Source organism: Schistocerca nitens, chromosome 2 (assembly GCF_023898315.1).
Source record: "Schistocerca nitens isolate TAMUIC-IGC-003100 chromosome 2, iqSchNite1.1, whole genome shotgun sequence".
NCBI classification, from domain to species: domain Eukaryota; kingdom Metazoa; phylum Arthropoda; class Insecta; order Orthoptera; family Acrididae; genus Schistocerca; species Schistocerca nitens.
The window spans coordinates 408,139,588-408,160,642 of record NC_064615.1 but is presented as its reverse complement, the minus strand read 5'-3'; the positions used below and the strand labels follow the sequence as shown (position 1 = coordinate 408,160,642).

The 21,055-nt window shown below is 38.2% G+C and overlaps 1 protein-coding gene across 1 annotated transcript in view; it reads right to left on the bottom strand.

The window, feature by feature from the left end:
- Window positions 1–21,055, bottom strand: part of LOC126236260 (GPI inositol-deacylase) — a 169,478-nt gene that overhangs the window by 52,934 nt on the left and 95,489 nt on the right. The window contains exons 8-10 of the mRNA XM_049945414.1: window positions 16,618–16,886; window positions 14,545–14,664; window positions 10,809–11,027 (exon numbers count right to left, since the gene is read on the bottom strand). Of these exons, the coding sequence (XP_049801371.1) occupies window positions 10,809–11,027; window positions 14,545–14,664; window positions 16,618–16,886 (608 nt within the window). The remainder of the gene's footprint in view (window positions 1–10,808; window positions 11,028–14,544; window positions 14,665–16,617; window positions 16,887–21,055) is intronic.

Genomic DNA, 21,055 nt, shown 5'->3' with positions numbered 1-21,055 from the left:
AATAGTTTTCAGCAGTGCTTCATGCTTTTTGTGGCAAAATAACAATTTAATAAACTTTTGGAAATGTTCCCTTGCTGTGTTTTACAGTTTTCTGTGCATTGAAGTCATTTAGTAAAAATCGCACTCTAGTTTTCACCTGATGTTTCTTATTGTTTCTAGTGAAATATTTCACTGTTTTAACTTCATTGAGAGTTCCTGTGGCCACTTGAATTTTTGGTTTTAGCAAATAATTTGTGAAGTTTTGTTGGTATTGGTATTAGCTGTGGTGTAGTGGTATTAATACAAGTAGTTGCTTTCTTAGTAGACAAAGAATTTTGAGACTGCTGCTGTTAGTTCTACTGGTGTAACTGAACTTAGGTAACGTAGATGTTTAGTTTTTTTCAGTAACTGTAAAATTTTACCATGAGTGAGAATTGTGGGCTCTGTTGTAGGTTTGTGAGTCGTGGATTACGGTGTGGGATTTGTTCAAAGTATTTTCATTGGCGGGGGGCGGGGGGGGGGGGGGGGGAATTGCAATGGGGAAGCCATTGGGCATTCTAGTGAGATCCTCTCCTGGGAATGCAGAATCTGTAGTAGAAATAAGTTGACAGAGGAGCAGGGAGCGTAAGATCTGTGCCCTTCAGCTGCAGTTACAATATGCAAAGGAGGAACTAGATAATTTGAGGAGGAGGTATTCAGACAGTGGTACTTTGCGTATATGCAACAGATTTGACCAACTGTCAGAGTTAAGTGGAGAGGAGCATCTTGTTGCTGTACGAGTAGGAAACATGCAGCAGTCCTCAGCAGTTAGGAGGCCTAGGTTAGCTGCAAAGTCAAACAGAAAGTACAAGGTTCTGCTGCTCGGTAATTCGCATGGTAGAGGTGTGGGCCAGCAGTTGCAGGAAGTGTTGGGGAGTGAGTACCAGGTCACCAGTATTGTGAAGCCTAATACAGGGTTCGCTCAGGTGACTGACAGCATAGGGGAGTTATGTAAGAATCTTACAAAGGAGGATCAGTGGGTGGAGCAGGGAACACTCTTGATAGGGATGGGGAATATGATGTAGGTCGTGACCTTGTAACGCTATGGTAAGACGACAAATTATTTTCTTCTAATTAATTATATTTGACAGGAAGTGTAATCCCTGTAATATGTGCTCTGTGCTCAAATTATACAAAAGTTACTATATAAAATAAAATGTTAATTGGTCTTGAAATTTATGATGAATTTTATGCTCATTTTATGTGTGAAGAGGTGTAATACCAGTTTATGAGCACCCACTTGTTTTGTTTCTACTGAAGGTAAAGTTACAAGAAATAACATTACCTATGAAATCTGTTTCTTCACTGCTTTTAAAGAATAGAGTGATTATCTATACAAGTGAATTTTATTTAAATGTGTGCTGTGTAGAAAGTATCTGATAACATAAGACTAGGTCCATGCACAAATGCCAGTCTAGTATTGACTTAAATTTGTAGTGTTAATGAAGTTGCTCAGATTGACGAAGTATTTAGTACTGAAGAGTGTAATAGTGTCTGTTGTGTTTGTGAGGACAGGTTTGTTTTACTATGACTGTTAGTACCCACTTTACTATTTTTATATGCTTGTGACTGGGTTCATTACATTTTCATAGGAAAGAAGTGCAGGCTGAGTTTTTCCACTAAAACTGTCTACCTTTTCTTTAAAAGAAATGTTTCACATTTCTATGCCTAATTAGGCTAGTGACCATATTCTAATTTATTTGAGTAAGTTTGAGTAGTTAAAACAGTTTCTAAATTAGATCTGTTACTTTCTGTGTGTTTTTCATGAAGTTAATTTCATGTCCAACAGGCTACACTCTTTAGGCATTTCACGATCAAATCCACAAAAATCCTTACAGGGGGTAACATCATACAGCTTCTAAACAGCATAATTGGTTAACAAATTAGTTTCAGAACACATACGAGAGGCAGTGATAGTGTTATAACCTGGTAGAGATAATTACTCCAACTGGTGGCACTAATGTGCATTTCATGCAACTGTTACAGTGTCATGATCGGCCTCATCTTAATGTGACTGTTAGGTGCGTTAACATGGGGCTGGAGAGGGCACTGATGGCAGAGAACATGGGTCACATTTCAGTGGTGCCAGTTGAGTCTATCAGTAGATCGGGTTTCACTAGGCCTGGCCTGCACCTCAGTGGGTATGGGAAGGGGAGGCTGGCAAAGCTTATAGGTGATAGTGTAGTGGGTGGTGGTGGTATCACTCATGGAAAAATTCCTATAGGAGTTGGTGTTACAGCTGTGCCTTTTTGAGAATGAAGTCAGCTGATAGGTATATCTGCTTAAAGGAAGTACCTCTGACTAAAGGGTCACCTTCAGAGGATGTCATGTTTCCAAGTAGAGAAGGAATTAACATATTTCATCAAAATATAAGAAGTATTAGAGATAAAGCTAATGAACTGCTTACAGATGTTGACTCTGAAATTACTGGTATGTCGGAGCACCACGTAAATATTTTGACAAATCAGAGGCTTCCATTACCAGGACACAGATTACCTGGCTGTTTTTCAAGGAGTTGCTTGCAGGGTGAGGGAGTGGCTATGTGCATAAAAAAACAGTATTCCATTTGAGTCCATAAACCTATCACGGCACTGCACTGAACAGTTATTTGAATATTGTGTGGGGGCAGTTAAATTTAGTGAAACTAAACTTCTAATTGCTTTTGTTTACAGGTCCGCTAACTCTGACTTCAGAGCATTTCTGCTGAAGCTAGAGAGGGCTCTCGATTCACTTTGTAGGAAGTACCAGAAATTAGTTATATGTGGTGACTTCAATATACATTTTGCGTATGATGGTGCAAGAAAAAGGATGTTGGTAGATCTCCTAAATTCTGTGTTTTTTCCCTCTAGGGTAAAGGGGAACAGTAGCACAGCCATAGACAATATTTTTATTCATTCTTCATTCCTTGATGGGCATTCTGATGGTAAAAGTGTGAATGGCCTTTCAAACCATGATGCACAAATAACACAGCAATAGAGAGTTTTTTAAACCTTGTCAATGAACAAGAGTGGCAGGATGCCTATAGTGCTGATAACATAGATGACAAATATAATGCTTTCCTTAACACATTTCTCATACTCTGAAAGTTGCTTTCCATTAGATTGTTTTAAACCGGGTACTAGCAGCCCAGGTGGCTTTCTAGTGGGATAAGGATATCATGTAGAAAAAAAGTGGGAATTATATCAAAATGTTAGAAGTAGTCACCATCAAGAAACCCATTACAAACAATATTGTAAGGTACTTAAAATGTTATTAGGAAGGCAAAGAGTATGTGGTATGCAAATAGAATAGCTAATTCACAGGATAAAATTAAAACCATATGGTCAGTTGTTAAGGAAGTGTCTGGTCAGCAGCACAAGGTCGAATATATAAAGTCAGTTCGCAGTAAAAATAGTTCTGTTACTGATAAATCAGATATATGTACAGTATTTAACAATCATTTTCTGAGCATTGCTGGTGAATTAAATAAAGATTTAGTTTCTACAGGGAATCATATAACTGTCTTGGCAAATGCCTTTCTGAAATTGATATTTGAAATACTCCTCTGTGATACAGACAATAATTAAATCACTGAAGATTAAGGACTCTCATGGTTATGATGGAGTGTCTAGCATACTATTAAAGTACTGTGGTGAACATGTTAGCCATGTATTTAGCCACATTTGTAATTTTTCCTTTAGGAATGGTCAGTTTCCTGAACAATTAAAGTACTCAGTAGTAAAGCCGCTTTATAAAATGTGGAAAAAGGGATAAAGTAGATGATTTTAGACCAATTTCTATGCCATCAGTGTTTGCTAAAGTTATTGGGTTGGGGAAGGCGACCAGACAGTGAGGTCATTGGTCTCATCGGATTAGGGAAGGAAGGGGAAAGAAGTCAGTCATGCCCTTTCAAAGGAACCAACCTGGCATTTGCCTAGAGTGATTTAGGGAAATCACAGAAAACCTAACTCAGGATGGCCGGATGCGGGATTGAACCATCATCCTCCCGAATGCAAGTCCAGTGCCACCTCACTCGGTAAAAGTTATTAGAAAGGCTGTATGTGTAAGGATAATTGATCATTTTATATCACACAATTTGCTATCAAATGTACAGTTCGGTTTTAGAAGTTGCTTAACAACTGAAAATTCTATATTCTCTTTTCTCTGTGAGGTACTGGATGGAGTAAACAAAAGGTTTCGAATGCTAGCCATATTTTTGGATTTAACTAAGGTGTTTGATTGTGTTGATCACAAAATATTTCTCCAGAAGTTGGACCATTACGGAATACAGGGAGTAGCTCACAATTGGTTCACATCTTACTTTAGCAACAGACTGCAAAAGGTCATTATTCATGATGTTGAGATTGGCTGTGATGTGGGGTCTGAATGGGATACGGTCAAGTAGAGGGAGGGGGTGGGAGGGGTGGGGGGTGCCCCAGGGATCAGTAATGGGGCCACTCCTGTTCCTTATTTATATAAATGACATGCTCTCTAGTATTACGGGTAACTCTACAATATTTGTTTGCTGATGACACTGGCTTGGTAGTAAAGGATGTTGTGTGGAACATTGGCTTGGTTTCAAATAGTTCAGTTCCCGGCTTGTAGAAAATAAATAAAGCTAAATCACAGTATGACACAGTTTTTACAGTTTCTAACACACAATTCCACAAAGCCTGATGTTTTAATTTCACAGAATGGGCATATGATTAGTGAAACTGAGCAGTTCAAATTTCTAGGTGTTCAGATAGATAGTAAACAGTGGTGGTACCCCACTTTCAGGATCTTGTTCAAAGGCTTAATGCTGCCATTTCTACTATTCGAGTGGTATCTGAAGTGAGTGATCATTCTACACTAAAATTAGTCTACTTTGCTTATTTTCATTCGCTTATGTCGTATGGTATTATATTTTGGGGTAACTCTTCCCATTCTAAAAGGATATTTTTGGCTCAGAAACAGGTGGTTCGGGCAATAAGTGGTGTAAGTTCACGAAGCTCTTGTCGAACCCTGTTCACGAGTCTGGGTATTTTGACATTGGCCTCTCAATATACATATTCCCTATTGTCATTTCTTTTTAACAATATTAGCTTATGGCAAAGAATAAGCAGCTTTCACTCAGTTAATTCTCGGCAGAAATCAAAGCTGCATTTGGATCGGACTTCCTTTAACTCCTATGCAGAAAGGTGAGCAGTATACTACTGCATCCATTTTCAATAAGCTACCGCTCGAATTCAAAAATATTAGCAGTAATCCACGCGCTTTCAAATCAAAACTGAAGAGTTTTCTCATGGGTCACTCCTATTCTGTCGAGGAGTTCCTTGAAAAATTAAGCTGATTCTTGGTGTATTGTTGATTGCGTTTACTTTAACTTATGGACTGACTTTTTTCGGGTTCATAAACATTTTATTTTTATCTGTTATTACTTTTATGTTGTAATTTCTTATACTTACATGTTCCATGAGCTTGGAGATTTGCTCCTCAATTTTGTCCCATGGAATTTGACGTGTAAATAAGTAAATAAAAAATATACAGCCTCAGACATGGATGTATAAAATGTGTTAACTATAAAACAAAAATTAAAAAAGTGATAAAAACTAAACAAAATAAAAAATAAAACAAAACCCTTCCCATGTGCATGTGATGTTGATGTTGTTGTGAGGCCTGTGTGCTCTGAGGACACATTAGGCTATACTGGGCAGTTTCAAACATACCAGGCAGGCAAACATAGAGGAGACAGACTAATGATGCCCAACTCGAGCAACATGGTTCAAAAGACAGTTATTCGTCACCAGAGTCAACAAAAATCTACATTGGTTGCCAAACTATGATGGTCTAATGTCAAAATTATGGTTGAGTGAAAGTTGGAATCCAGAATGAAAAATGCTTGTCGTAGCACAAAAAGGGCAAATAAGTCCTGGACAGAGTTAGGGATGTAAAAGAAGAGAAATACCTTTTCAACCTCAAAAAATTTAAATCAAAACATCTTGACATGTTTGCACTCTTTTACCCTATACTGCCAGCACAGTGAGCTCTCTTAGCTGCAAGGTGCTGGTGAACCTGGACCTTGCAATTTATTGACTACAGTTCAGTCTTGTTCCCAAAATCCAGAAGATTTGCCAGCCATAGTAAACAATATACACTGAGGTGACAAAAGTCCTAATATCCTGTCGGACCTCCTTTTACCAATGTAGTGCAGCGGCTCAATGTGGCAAGGACTCAAGAGGTCATCAGAAGCCCCTGAAGAAATACTGAGCCATGCTGCCTCTATGGCCACTCATCATTCTTAAAGTGATGAACTGATCTCTCTATAATATTCAAAGGGATTCATCTTGGGTAATCTGGATGGCCAAATCATTCGCTCAAACTGTCCAGAATGTTCTTCAAAAGTGGCTGCAAACAATTGCGGCCCAATGATGGCACACTGTCATCCTTAAAAATGTCAACGTTGTTTGGAAACATGTAGTCCATGAATGGCTGCAAATGGTCTCCAGTCAATGTTCGGTTCAGCTGGATCACAAGACCTAGTCCATTCCTTGTAAACACAGCCCGCACCATTATGGAACCACCACCATCTTGCACAGTGCCTTGTTGACAATTTGGGTACATGGCTTCGTGGGTCTGCACGACACTCGAATCCTATCATCAGCTCTTACCAACTGAAATCGGGTCTCATCTGACTAGGCCACAGTTTTCCAGTTATCTACAGTCCAATCGAAATGGTCATGAGGCCAGGAGAGGCGTTGCATGCGATGTTATAGTTTTAGTAAAAGCACTCATGTCGGTCATCTGCTGCCACAGCCCATTCATGCCAAATTTCATCGCACTATCCTAACCGATACATTCATTGTGCATCCCACATTGATTTCTGTGGTTATTTGATGCAGTGTTGCTTGTATGTTAGCACTGACAACTCCACACAAATGCCACTGCTCTCGATCATTAAGTGAAAGCCGATGGCCACTGTGTTGTCTGTGATGAGAGGTAATGCCTGAAATTTGGTATTCTTGTCACACTCTTGACATGGATGAGCTCAGAATATTGAATTCCCTATAGAACCCAAAATGGAAAGTCCCATGCATCTAGCTCCAACTACCATTCTGCGTTCAGTCTGTTAATTCCCATCGTGCAGCCATAACCATGGAGGGAACATTTCACATGAGTCACGTGAGCACAAATGATAGCTCCGGCTGTGCAATTCCCTTTTATATCTTGCGTACACAATACTACTGCCACCTATATATGTGCATATTGTTGTCCCATGACTTTTGTCACCTCACTGTATGATATCATATGGCTGAAGAGCATACATATAATAGCTAAAAAGGTTTTCCTGGGGGGAGGGGAGGATAAAATTTCTGGGGAGGAGGGGAGATGCTAAAACAAGTTTTTGATTCCTAGGTGGCAGTTGATTCTTTTCCCCAAGGGGATTATTTGAATCCCTCCCCCCCCCCCCCTGATTACATGTATGGTGTGAGTGTAAGACCAGACAGACACGAATTTATATGCTGCTTGAGTGTGGGATGCATCTGCAGTAGGCAGTAATCCGAGAGTGGGGATGCATTTATAATAGGAAGTATCCCAGAGTGGGGATGCTTGCATCCTAAACTTTAATGATGTCATTACAGTTGTGTCATTCTGCACGACAGGACAGATGCCACGCTGAATGAAATGATGGCATAATTACTTCACTTGACATGATCCGTTATATTACATGACATGGATAGTAATGCTAACAAGTAAAAAAGCACAAATATGTCATAATGTTTTCATTTAAATGTCTTTGAAACTGCCAGATAAATTGAAAAGCTAGTTCTCTTCTTTTATACCCCTAACCCTACCCAAGATACATTCACCTTTTTTGTGCTGTGATAGGAGCATTTTTCATTCTGGTTATTAATATAGATGACCTTTAAACACTATGTAATATGGGTTGCATGTGGCAGTTCCAATACAAATTTACTGTGTACAGAATCCTTCTACAGAGTTTTTCTGTGTGTCGGAACCACAACTGAGGATCAGTAACTTTAAGTGCCTTTAATTTACCTTAATGCATTAGGATATCGAACAGGTAGTTCAGTACATAAAAGGATATGAAAATCAAATAGTCACTGGAAATTGGAATGCTGTTGTGTGGGAAAGACTAGATGAAAGGGTTACAGGAGAATATGGGCTTGGTTGTAGGAATGAGAGAGGAGAAAGACTAACTGAGTTTAGCTACAAACAGTGAATACTCTGTTCAAGAATAACAAGAGGAGGAGGCATACTTGGAGAAGGGCAGCAGATACAGGACAATTCCAGTCAGATTACACCATGGTCAGGCAGAGATTCCAAAATCAAGAACAGATATAGACACAGATCACAATTTAGTAATGATGAAGAGTACGCTGAAGTTTAAGAGACTAGTCATGAAGAATCAATGTTCAAAGAAGGAGGGTACAGCAATACTAAGGAATGAAGGGATATGCTCAAAGTACTCTAGGCTGTAGATACTGCGGTAAGTAATATCACAATAAGCTCTTCAGTTGAAGTGGAATGGACATCTCCAAAAAGGGCAATCACAGAAGCTGGAAAGAAAAACACAGGTACAAGGAAGGTAACCATAAAGACACCACGGTTAACAGAAGGAATTCTTCAACTGATTGACAAAAGAAGGGAATGTGAAAGTGTTCAGGAAAATTCAGGAATACAGAAACACAAGTCACTTAGAAATGAAATGAACCGGATATGTAGGGAAGATAAGGTGAAACGGCTACATGAAAGATGTGAAGAAATCGAAAAAGAACTGACTGTTGGAAGGGCTGACACAGAATACGGAAAAGTCAAAATAAACTTTGGTGAAATTAAAAACAAGGGCGGTAAAATTAAGTGTGCAATAGGAATTCCACTGTTAAATGCAAAGGAGAGAGTGGATAGGTGGAAAGAGTACACTGAAGGCATCTACAAGATGGAGGACTTGTCTCATAATGTGATAGAAGAAGAAACAGAAGTTGCCATAAAAGAGAAAAAGAACTTTGCATGACTTAAGATTACATAAGGCAGAAGGGATAGATAACATTCCATCAGAATTTCTAAAATCATTGGGGGAAGTGGCAACTAAACAGCTTTTCATATTGTGTAAAATGTATGAGACTGGCAACATACACCATCAGACGTTTGGAAAATCATCATCCACAAAATTCCGGAGATAGCAATTGCTGTCAAGTGCAAAAATTATAAGACCCAGAGAGGCAGTTCTGATGTTGCAGTCAGATTACACCATGAGGAATTCACCATTGAGGAATTCTACTAGCTAGACAGCAAAATAACCCATGATGGATGGAGCAAGGAGACATAAAAACCAGACTAGCACTGGCAGAAAGGGCATTCCTGGACAAGAGAAGTCTACTAGTATCGAATGCAGGCCTTAATGTAAGGACAATGTAAAATGGTTACATGCTGTTCCAAATTCTGAAGAAACTATGTGTAGGCTAAAGAGAAATATGAATGAGAACCAAGAGCAAACAGTAAGGTTGGAAGACCAAGAATGAAGTGATCAGATTAAAAGGTGTGTAAGACAGGGATTTAGTCTTTTGCCCCTACAGTTCAATCTATACATCGAAGAAGCAATGACGGAAATAAAAGAAAGATTCAAGAGTGGGATTAAAATTGAAGGTTAAAGGATATGACTGATAAGATTCACAGATGACATTGCTATCCTCACTAAAAGTGAAGAACAATTACAGGATGTGTTGACTCCAATAAAAAGCCTAGAAGTAAATAAAATGGACTGAGAGTAAACTGAAGAAAGACAAAAGTAATGAGATGTAGGAAAAATGAGAACAGCAAGAAACATAATATAAGAAATGGTGATCCTGAAGTATATAAAGTTGAGGAATTCTACTAGCTAGACAGCAAAATAACCCATGATGGATGGAGCAAGGAGACATAAAAACCAGACTAGCACTGGCAGAAAGGGCATTCCTGGACAAGAGAAGTCTACTAGTATCAAATGCAGGCCTTAATGTGAGGAAAAAATTTCTGAGAATATACGTTTGGAGCACAGCATTGTATGGTAGTGAAATATGTGGGAAACACTGACAAGGAGAAGGGACAGAGAACATCTGTTAAGACATCAGGGACTAACTTCCATTGTACTGGAAGGGGTTGTAGAGGGAGAAACTGTGGAGGATGACAGCAAATAATTGAGTATGTAGGTTGCAAGTGCTACTCTGAGATGAAGAAGTTGGTGCAGGAGAGGAATTCATGGATTAGCGTTTGGGTGGGGGGTGCCACAAGAGATACAGCTGGAGTCGCCCGAGCCAATCGGGATGCAGTCCCACATGATTAAGTCGCGTCATCGCGGGCCAGAGGGGAAGTCATCTGGTGAGCCTCCTAGAGTAAGGAACATGTCTCTTCTCAGCCACGATGTTGTTACTGTGATAATATTTACGGGAGATGAACTTTGGCTATGGACCTGGACACGAGTGATTATGCTGAGTATTGTTTCATCTTGTTTTCAGAATAAATCTTCTAAGTTGTAATTAATTCCGGCTTTCCATTTGGCAGTTTGTACCTGCGACACAACTGATTCTCTCTAGTTATTTGATGAAGTGTAAATCATTTTCTGTTGATGCCTTGTGTATTGTAAAAACTACTGGGTCACTTTGTCTTGCTGTTGTTGATGGCTGAGGTATTGATGTAGCTTTTCACACAAGTATGAAGATCTTATTCAAAAGCTATAATACAGGTCATAATAGCCAAAAATTCATTGTCATGGAACATTTATTTACAACAATAAATATAGTATGAGATACCAATTTACCAATAATACATACCTGAGTATTTGAGAAGTGATTATGGCAACAAAGAACAAGTTATACGCTTTGCCACCTGTTCCCAAAGCAGTATGAAACATGACACAGCTTCCAGTTTTTGAGAGTTCTACTATTTGCTGGCGCAGTACAAGTAACAGTATGGTGGCCACATATGCAGGCAGTTGAGGTGAGTAGAATCGTACTAACTGTCCAAGACTGTCAGCTATGGAGGGTTGGATGCTGTACAGAATACACAGAAGTTGTAAATTGTAATTACATAATAATTTAATAGATGTCAAAAAATTGTGGGTATATGTGCATGAAGATATCTGATCTCTTAGAAATGGAAGTAAGAATAAAACCTGTACACAGTAACTGACCATTAATACAATCAAAAGATGAAGAATTTCATACTAAACTCAGGCTTGATGTAACAAACCCTGATTACTTGCATCAGCACAGATTATTGGGAACATTGGGAATATGAGAACAAAACAATCACCAGCACTCTAAAGTCCAAAGCAGAGGAGTAAAACACACTTTTACACTCATATTCCCAAAGCAGAAGCTGCTGGAAACTTTTGTTACATAGTTTTTTCTATGTGAGATGGTGTGACAGACTTAACGGGAAAGTTTCTCAGGTAACATACGAGTACCAAAAGCCAGTTGACATATTGTTAACAAATGTGCACAACAACTCTGAAATATAATGTGAGAGTCTGAAGCTAGAGATGAGAAGTACACAATAAGATGCAAAAATTAATTTTTTTTAACTCTTCTGAACTAACATAACGAGCTCACAGAGTATGGTTTAAGTACAGGCTTTTGTAATCCTGCTGGGGGTATCAATGGGTCAATCAATATAATTATGCATACATCTGGCAAGGTCGCCAGGCGCGGTGCAGAAACACAAACCTGCCAGTGCCAAGTGACTTGGCAAAACACTGGGGCTGCCCCAAACTGCCGCAGCCTCACTTTTCACAACCAGTTGATGTTTACAAGTTCTTTGGTGTACCTACTGGCGACAACCCAGTGTTGCATTGTTTTCTTCTGGACTGTTATTTGGACTTTTTGTAACCTATTGGCAACATTTGGTTTACACACAAACTTGTCTATCTGCCTAAAGCAGTACTGTCTCCACTCACTGTTCAAAAAATAGTTGTGTTTTCAGTGAATGAGCTGACAGCATATGGGTGCATCAAGAACGTGGTTTGTATCAAGTGATTCCCAGTCAAAACTACATTCAATGTACTGCTCCTCTAATGTGAGTGTTATTCAACAAACTTCCACAGTGCTGTAAATAGGTATCCACATACAGATTTTTTTTTGTTTCTTACATTTTCAGAAGAGTCGGCAACTATTACTATCTCTCATTTATTTGTACATAATTTAGTGAAGAAGCAAGATTTACAACAAGGCTCTCAAGTATGTGTTATCTAGTGGAAGCGTGTACAAATTCCCATTTTCACCAGCCCCCAATATCTACATAAGGCCATAAATTATTATAAACATTTCATCCTGAACACAGAAATTGTTACATTCAATTCAACACGTAAAAGAGAGCCCAGACACTGTACTCGTTTAGATTTCTTTATCAGAAATTTGAGTGCCTTTTCCTTTATTGCACATGGGTATAGCAATTTCCACATCCAGCTGCAAACTTTGCCTTAAAGTAAGAAAGAAAGAAAGGAAGGAGGATTTCAAATTTTGATATTTACCAGACCTTCTTATACACAATCTGTTCAAATTTATAGATTTTTGTCACAGATGTATGGCATGTCATATGCCATTATTGTAGGAGTGCCACATGTGACTCTGAAAACAGGTCTCCAACACAGAAGGCACCCTGTGCAGTAATTCTTTCAGTCAAAGAAAGAGGAGTAAGTCAGTGGGTGACCTGAAAAAATGCAGTAGATGAAGGAAGATATTGAGAATTCAAAAATTTCACCATCATTGTTTGCCTTTTGCACCATTTTGGCATAATTTTGTCAAAGATCTGTGGTGGTGCCCTGTTAATTCTTTTTCTATGCTGCATCATCTTCTTGAATGAGGAATGTGTCTGTGTGAAAGGGAATCAAGTGTTTTCACTACTTGCTCTTTTCTTTTGTTTCTGTTTTGCAATAGTAAAGTTAGTATTCATCCATTACAATGTGATGGTTGGAAAAGTCACCTTCATTCGTCTTGAACATTTTCAATATTGCCTGTGTAGAAATCTTCAGCTACTACTTTTGAATGGATGTCGACAGATGAGCAGCTCTAGGGTCAAATTTCTCTTGTGTGTACTTCACAGTGTTCACACTACACCAATGATACCACATTTTTAAACTGGGAACTATATCAATGAATGATGGGGGACCTCACTACATATCCATTACACGTCTTGTCAACATTCCTGTAATTAAGTATTTAGTTGCATTCCCTGTGTTATGAACAATACATTATCATTCTAACAATTGTTATGTGCAAGGTACATTCTAGTTCTAAGGTCTTCATTTCTGTTTTTTAATTATCATCACCATAGTCGCACAAAAAATTTTGAAACTTCTGTTATTTCTCAATGTAATCTCCCTGCAGCCTTACACATTTTCACAATGTTGACACCCCGATGCTATGACTGCAGAAAATGCTTCTTTAGGAGTCTGTTTTGATACTGTAAAACTTGATTTAGTGGTACAAGTGAAGAAAGTGTGACCTTGGAGTTCATCTTTCATAACTGGATTAGCCAAAAGACTATTAGGAGTCACGGCGGGAGAGTAATGAGTCTGAGAAACCATTTAAATCTGTCTTCATGAGGAAATACCTCTGTCTCATTTGTTTGATGCAATGATGCAGTGTCTTGTGAAAGAACACACACACTCTTTTCCAGCCATTTTCTTCACAATGCTGAAGGGTGTTTGTTCTTCAAAATACCTCGATAGTTTGCACCTGTCACCATAGAATGATTTGGAACACAATCAATTAATGGTCAGGCCATTGTTGCCCCAAAATGTGGCCACCATAATTTTTTTGCCAATAGCCTTTACCTGAAATTATCTCGGTGGCTGGGAGTCTAACTGGTACTTGAAAAATGACACTCATGTTTTATCCATTGTCACAACTATTGAAAAAGGAATCTCATTCATGCCACCATCATGCATCAACAATGACTGGTCATGCATCAACAATGACTGGCAAATTGCCATGTGCAGAGCTTTGACATCATTTATCGGGATTTGCGACACACACCTGGAAGACATTTTCTGCATTTTCTGGTCATCTTGCACGAATGTATGCACAGATCCCACAGAAATGCCATCTGCAGATGAGAGTATTACTTGGGGCAATCATCTACAGCTCAAACCAATTTATCAATAGAAATATAGAGCTTAAATAAAGTCATCATACAGACCAGAACGAGTACATTATGAATACTAAACAAATCAGAAAATCAGGCTATGGCTACATATTATTAATGAACTTTTATTTTATTTTTGGATTCAGATTTTGATTTATCTAATTAAGGCTACAGTGTTATAACAGTTAAGGGGCTATTGTACAACATCACATCATACAGAAATATTGATTACAAATTTCTATTTATTTCATCTAAGAGCATCAATAATGAAATTTTAAAGAAGGGGGAAACTGAAGGAAAAAGGGGAGAAGAGGAAGGAGGAACTAAAGTCTAGCAATTTAATTTCAATAAAGCTTTCTGTGACAGGTCTCATATTTTACGGAAATAGAGAGGAAGAACTCGTTTAGAATAGAAAGTACCTACCTTAACATGTACTGACAAGAAGCATCCAATATTAGATCAATGTGTGGGTGTTTGGATCCATTGTATAATGCTGGCTTTGGTGATTGCAGTTTCACCTTCAATGGAGTTGCTGACTTGCCGCTAAAACATTAGTGAGATACGATTTTCTTAGGGGTCACTGGAACTTAAGAAGGTAAACAGTTGATTTTTTTTCTATATCCATACATTGCTGGAGCATTAACAACTTAGGAAAAATATTAAATTAGAGAAAAGGATATTAAAATGTCAAAGAAATTTTATCAGAACAGTTATTTAAAAAATATAACACGATGTAGAATAACAAGTAGTAATCTGATACACAGATTTCACTGTACTTATTGCAGAAAGCACTGATCAATAAACATAATGATAAATTATTTTTATAATTATTACACATACATCGAGACATACCTTCCCTGTTTCAGACACATAAATATATAAAAAAGTAAAGACTGTGGTGAAAGTCCGTGACTGAGCTACTGGTCTGACTGTAGGCAGAGTTCAGCCTTTCTTCAGTGTGACACTAGCAGGGGGAGGGTGGGGGGGGTGGGGGAGGGCATTGCCCTAGCCACCTTTTACCCCTGGGAGAGATCCCCAGTACTCATCTGCTAGCAGGTTAACTGGACCTGGGGTCATCCTGGAGGGACTGGTATGGGCAAAAAATCACCACCCCTATCTGAGACTGAAAACATATAAAAGATGTATAGAGATACTCCAATTTTATTCCATAAATGGAACCCATATTTAATTATGCCCCTAAAAATTATGTTGTAAAATACAGACTTAAATGTATGAGGTCTTGTAAATAAATATTACATTACTTTCTCTTTGCTGCCAGTAGAAGAGTCAAAAACAATATTTATTTTTTGGTAGAAAATAAATGTGTCCCTATCTACTTCAACAAGTTAATTTTTATTTGCACTTTCAAATCTCAAATACACTTTTTGCATATCAAGAACAACATTTTTGGTAGTACGAAAAATGTCACGCTTCCTTGACATTTTCATGTCTGATAATTTGGTTTATTCCTCTTTGCTGTCTCAACCATTATTCCTTGTGTGGGCATTCATCATGAAATGATAGAAGATAAAAAGAAAAAAAAACATATATTGTTTCCTGAATTCAGTTAATTGTTGGTCCTAAAAAGTAATTTAAGTTATAAACACTTAAATCAAAGTGACAGAGACATTACTTTATTTTAGCAGCAATGTTTTGTAGCCATTAACAGTAAACACAAGCAATTTGCCATGACATTTTAAAAAGCTGAGGTTAATAGCAGAAGGAAGTGGCTTGATACACTGTTATTAGATAATCCATTCAGCTGTTTTGTTCACACTGTTTACTTCATGAAAGATTTAAGACCTACACAATTTCATTTTCAGACATGCCTGTAGCAGCCCGACTCAACCACAACACTGGAGTACATAAAGTTATCCAAAATGCAACCATGTCAAAAATCAGTAGTACTACCTATGAAGAAACAAACTATAATGAAAAGCTCTCTTGACACCTGCACTGATGTCTTGAAAATTGTACTGTTGTTGAAGTCAGAATGCAAGCCTACAGCCAGAAAATCCCTACATACCTATGTGTGTGTGTGTGTGTGTGTGTGTGTGTGTGTGTGTGTGTGTGTGTGTGTGTGCGCGCGCACAACATATGATAGTTCTTGCGTGCATCCAATGCAAAGGCCCGACACAGCAACCGAAGTTTCATACTTGAAAAATTTTAATTTAGTTTTTCCATTTTCACTTTTACTTCTTGTTAAACTGGAGAAGTAAATTCTTTGCACAATGTCAGACATAACTACCTATAAATGAAACAGGTAAAAGCCCACTTAATACCTAACTGATGTGCAAAAATTTGTCCCCCTCCCCTCCAACCCCCAACAATTTATTGTTTTAAGATAAACTCAAAAATAAGAGATCCATTACTTATCTGCTTAAAATTTGAATATAGAAATTTGAAAAGCACATATTTGAATATAACGAACATGCAGACTGCACTATAAAAGTACATCTGCAGGCTGCAGCATTTTAAGTATTCAGCTCAACTTACGTCACAAGTTTATGAACTGCTTCCTTATTCCATGGCACATAAAACTTTGCAACTGCTTGGTGTGCACCACTGCGGCAAGTAACAGGTTTTATATAAAGTAGGTATGCTTGCCACAGCTTTTCCAGATCTGGCAAATAAAATCGGTAATGCAATGCCTTCTCATCTGTCAGTTTTGGTAATATACTAACTGGACGTGAGAATGGAAGTAAAGGTGGCAATGGGACTACAAAATGTCGCTCTGATGAATGGACATCTATATGAAGCTGCAGCTGAAAGATACAAAAAACGTAATAAGTATAAGATAAAACTCTGGAACAATAGATTTTAGATACAGTTGATCAACAGGTCAAGTCATTGCAAAGATTTTAATGTTTTTTTTATTTTTTTGCTGAAGACTATGCCTTGTTGTAAAATGATGTACCAATGTTTAGGCCACTGCTGTAAGTGCCCTTAATCAAGATATCACGGATTTTACATACCCTGAAGAGAGCTATTTGCAGTAGTGGCCCAAACACTGATACATCATTTTAAAATATGATGTGGTCTGCAACATGCAAAAATTTTCTGCAGATTGATGTCAGCTAAGAAAATCAATGAAAATACATTACAAAGATAATGACTGAATTGCTTTACAGTAAACTTGTTCATTCTTTTCCTAACAGTTTGTCATGAAGGAGAACATTTAAGTTGGTGGAATATTTCAAGGTACGCATTAATGAAGAGAAGCATCTATTAAAAACTAATTCTTTACAATATATTAATAATTAATTTTCATTAATTGTCTATACATATATTACACATTCTTTTTGCTAACCAAAATCTGCATCCTGTGATAACTTGTGGAAATACTAGTAAAGATTTCATTAGTAAGCATGGCCTCTAACTCTAAAATTCTATAGAGAGAATAATGGATACTGTTCATGTTTGCAAGTTTCAGCAGTCACGTTTAAAGCTGACCATGGGATAAAATCAGTAACAGCCACAAAGATATAAGAGTTCCAGCCATTACTGCCTCAACAGCCAGCGTAGGATGTTATAGAGAATGTTAAGTTACTTGACGTACTCCAAGAACCAGATTTTGGCGGCATTAAAGAAAAATATGTTCATCATCTAGAATGGGCTGTGCTGAGAGAATAAAGCAAGGAACACAGTGAAAGTTTCATGTTGACTAAGGCATGAAAATTTTCATGCATATATTAATTGTGAAATGATGTATAACTAAGTGGGCATATCTATCAATTTGTTCACTGTTAACACAGTGTACTCTATAACTCATTTTGACATTGTTTCAGCTTACATACTAGGTCATGAACTGCCGATACTGGATAATTTTGCTTAAGCTCTCGTGCTATTCATATGGCTGTGCAATGTAGTTGGAGCTCGGATTTTTTGAAGCACATTTAAAAAGACATGAGAAAATTGCAACCATATCACTATTTGACCATTGCATACAACAAAGTGTCACTGAAATAATCCAGCACTAAAAAATAAGACCACTCAAAATGAAAAATACATCACTCTCTGATGATGGTATACCAGTCAGATTTTACATTGAAGACACTCTGGAATTAAAGCCACATTTAGCTCATATTTATTGAGAATATCTCCAGCAATAAAAAATTCTATGTCTGGAAAAGAATGTAGGTCACACCTATTTATAAAGAAAAGTACAAGAGTGAACGGATTGAATTACAGACACAAGCTGCCACTTAGGGCACCAGGCTGGAAGGGGCGCAACAACTATAAGATTTCTATATGGACCATATCAAAATTAGTAGCAGCAGCTTGGAGCACCAAGCTGAGAGGGAATCACAAGCGAGAGATTTGAATAAGTGTGTCTCAGAAGTAATAGCGAAAAATGACATAGGTAAAAGTGTACGATAGAAAATAGGGAGGGTGGGAGTCGGGTGTGGGGAGAGGTGGACATGTGTTGAACGAAAAATTGCTCAGGTGGAAAACTGTTCTCAAACCTTCCATTGATCAATATATAATATCTGTCTGTTGCACGATCCTAGAAGCTCAGAGAATATGCCATTCTTAGAAGAAAAGAAACTTTTCTCAAAGAATAATATGGGTTTACAGAAAACACTTGTACCAAGACAGTTAATTTATACACACAAAATGTCTTGGACGTAGTTGATACTGATTACTATTAACTGTATGGCAGTGTCAAGTAATAATCAATGTACAACCATATGGAGTATCTTTACAAAGATGTTGATGGCTTGAAGAACATGGCTAATGAAAACAGTACATTATACTAGATGACGAAAGTTCATCAGAAATGAAAGAAACTCTGGAAACATAACAGCACTGGTAATATTCTCCATCAACAGAAACAGTTTATAAGAGAAGGAGCACTTTCAGATTGCTTACTGGTGGTGCTGTTGTCTGCAGCTGAACAATTGTAAGAAAATGCAATACCTCTTAGGGAGTATTTCAACATATTGTACTGAATGTCGGCTCTCTTTAAAATTAAATACACGCAATATAAAGTGCATAACAAAGAGAAAAAAATCCTACAGTACCCTGTTACATGATTAATGGTAATCTTCTACAGCCTGATATGCCATCTGAATATCTCAGAGTAATATAAAGAAGTGATATGAAATAGTATAATCACATGAAATCAGCAGTGTAAATGGAAGACTAGACACATAGGTAGGGTTCTGGATGAATGCAGCTCACCTGTATAGGAAATGCAAGAGTAAATAATTTTAGGCAGTAAAGGAGACTACTCAATAGCACAAGCATTGAGTCGTTGACCACAAATGGGAAAGAAAACTTGCTAACTTCTGGAATCAATTCTTTCTTGCACTAGAGTGTAGACACTCTGTCCTCATTCCTCCACATCACACCATCTCTCCCACCTGCTTCACCTGGTCCTCCTCAACCCAATGTTCCATCTTCATGGTCATTGAGTGCCACCTCTCTGATGTCTTCATCCATATCTCTGTCCATATTAAACCCACGAACCACCAACAGTACCTGTATTTTGACAGCTGCCATCCCTTCCACTCCAAAAAATCTCTCCCATGCAGCCTGGCCACATGTGGGCAGTGTATCTGTATTGACAAGAGCTGTCTTGCCCAATATGCTGAAAATCTCATGAGCGCCTTCACTGAAAGGCACTACCTCTACCTCCCCTGTCCCCCAAAGCTGCACTACAAACATATATACCATGTGATAACTTCACATAGATACTGCCTACAGGAAAATTAAAGAGACCTTTGGAGAAAAGAGAACCACTTGCATGAATATCAAGAGCTCACATCCAGTTCTAAGCAAAGGAGGGAAAGCAGAAAGGTGGAAGGAGTATATAGAGGGTCTACACAGGGGCGATGTCCCTGAGGACAATATTATGGAAATGGAAGAGGATGTAGATGAAGATGAAATGGGAGATATGATACCGCGTGAAGAGTTTGACAGAGCACTGAAAGACCTGAGTCGAAACAAGGCCCCAGGAGTAGACAACATTCCATTAGAACTAATGACAGCCTTGGGAGAGCCAGTCCTGACAAAACTCTACCATCTGGTGAGCAAGATGTATGAGACAGGCAAAATTCCCTCAGACTTCAAGAAGAATATAATAATTCCAATCCCAAAGAAAGAAGGTGTTGACAGTTGTGAAAATTACCGAACTATCAGTTTAATAAGCCACAGCTGCAAAATACTAACGCGAATTCTTTACAGACGAATGGAAAAACTGATAGAAGCCGACCTTGGGGAAGATCAGTTTGGATTCCGTAGAAATGTTGGGACACGTGAGGCAATACTGACCCTACGACTTATCTTAGAAGCTAGATTAAGGAAAGGCAAACCTACATTTCTAGCATTTGTAGACTTAGAGAATGCTTTTGACAATGTTTACTGGAATACTCTCTTTCAAATTCTGAAGGTGGCAGGGGTAAAATACAGGGAGCGAAAAGCTATTTACAATTTGTACAGAAACCAGATGGCAATTATAAGAGTCGAGGGACATGAAAGGGAAGCAGTGGTTGGGAAGGGAGTGAGACAGGGTTGTAGCCTCTCCCCGATGTTATTCAATCTGTATATTGAGCAAGCAGTAAAGGAAACAAAATAAAAGTTCGGAGTAGGCATTAAAATCCATGGAGAAGAAATAAAAACTTTGAGGTTCGCCGATGACATTGTAATTCTGTCAGAGACAGCAAAAGACTTGGAAGAGCAGTTGAATGGAATGGACAGTGTCTTGAAAGGAGGGTATAAGATGAACATCAACAAAAGCAAAACGAGAATAATGGAATGTAGTCGAATTAAGTCGGGTGATGCTGAGGGAATTAGATTAGGAAATGAGACACTTAAAGTAGTAAAGGAGTTTTGCTATTTGGGGAGCAAAATAACTGATGATGGTCGAAGTAGAGAGGATATAAAATGTAGACTGGCAATGGCAAGGAAAGCGTTTCTGAAGAAGAGAAAT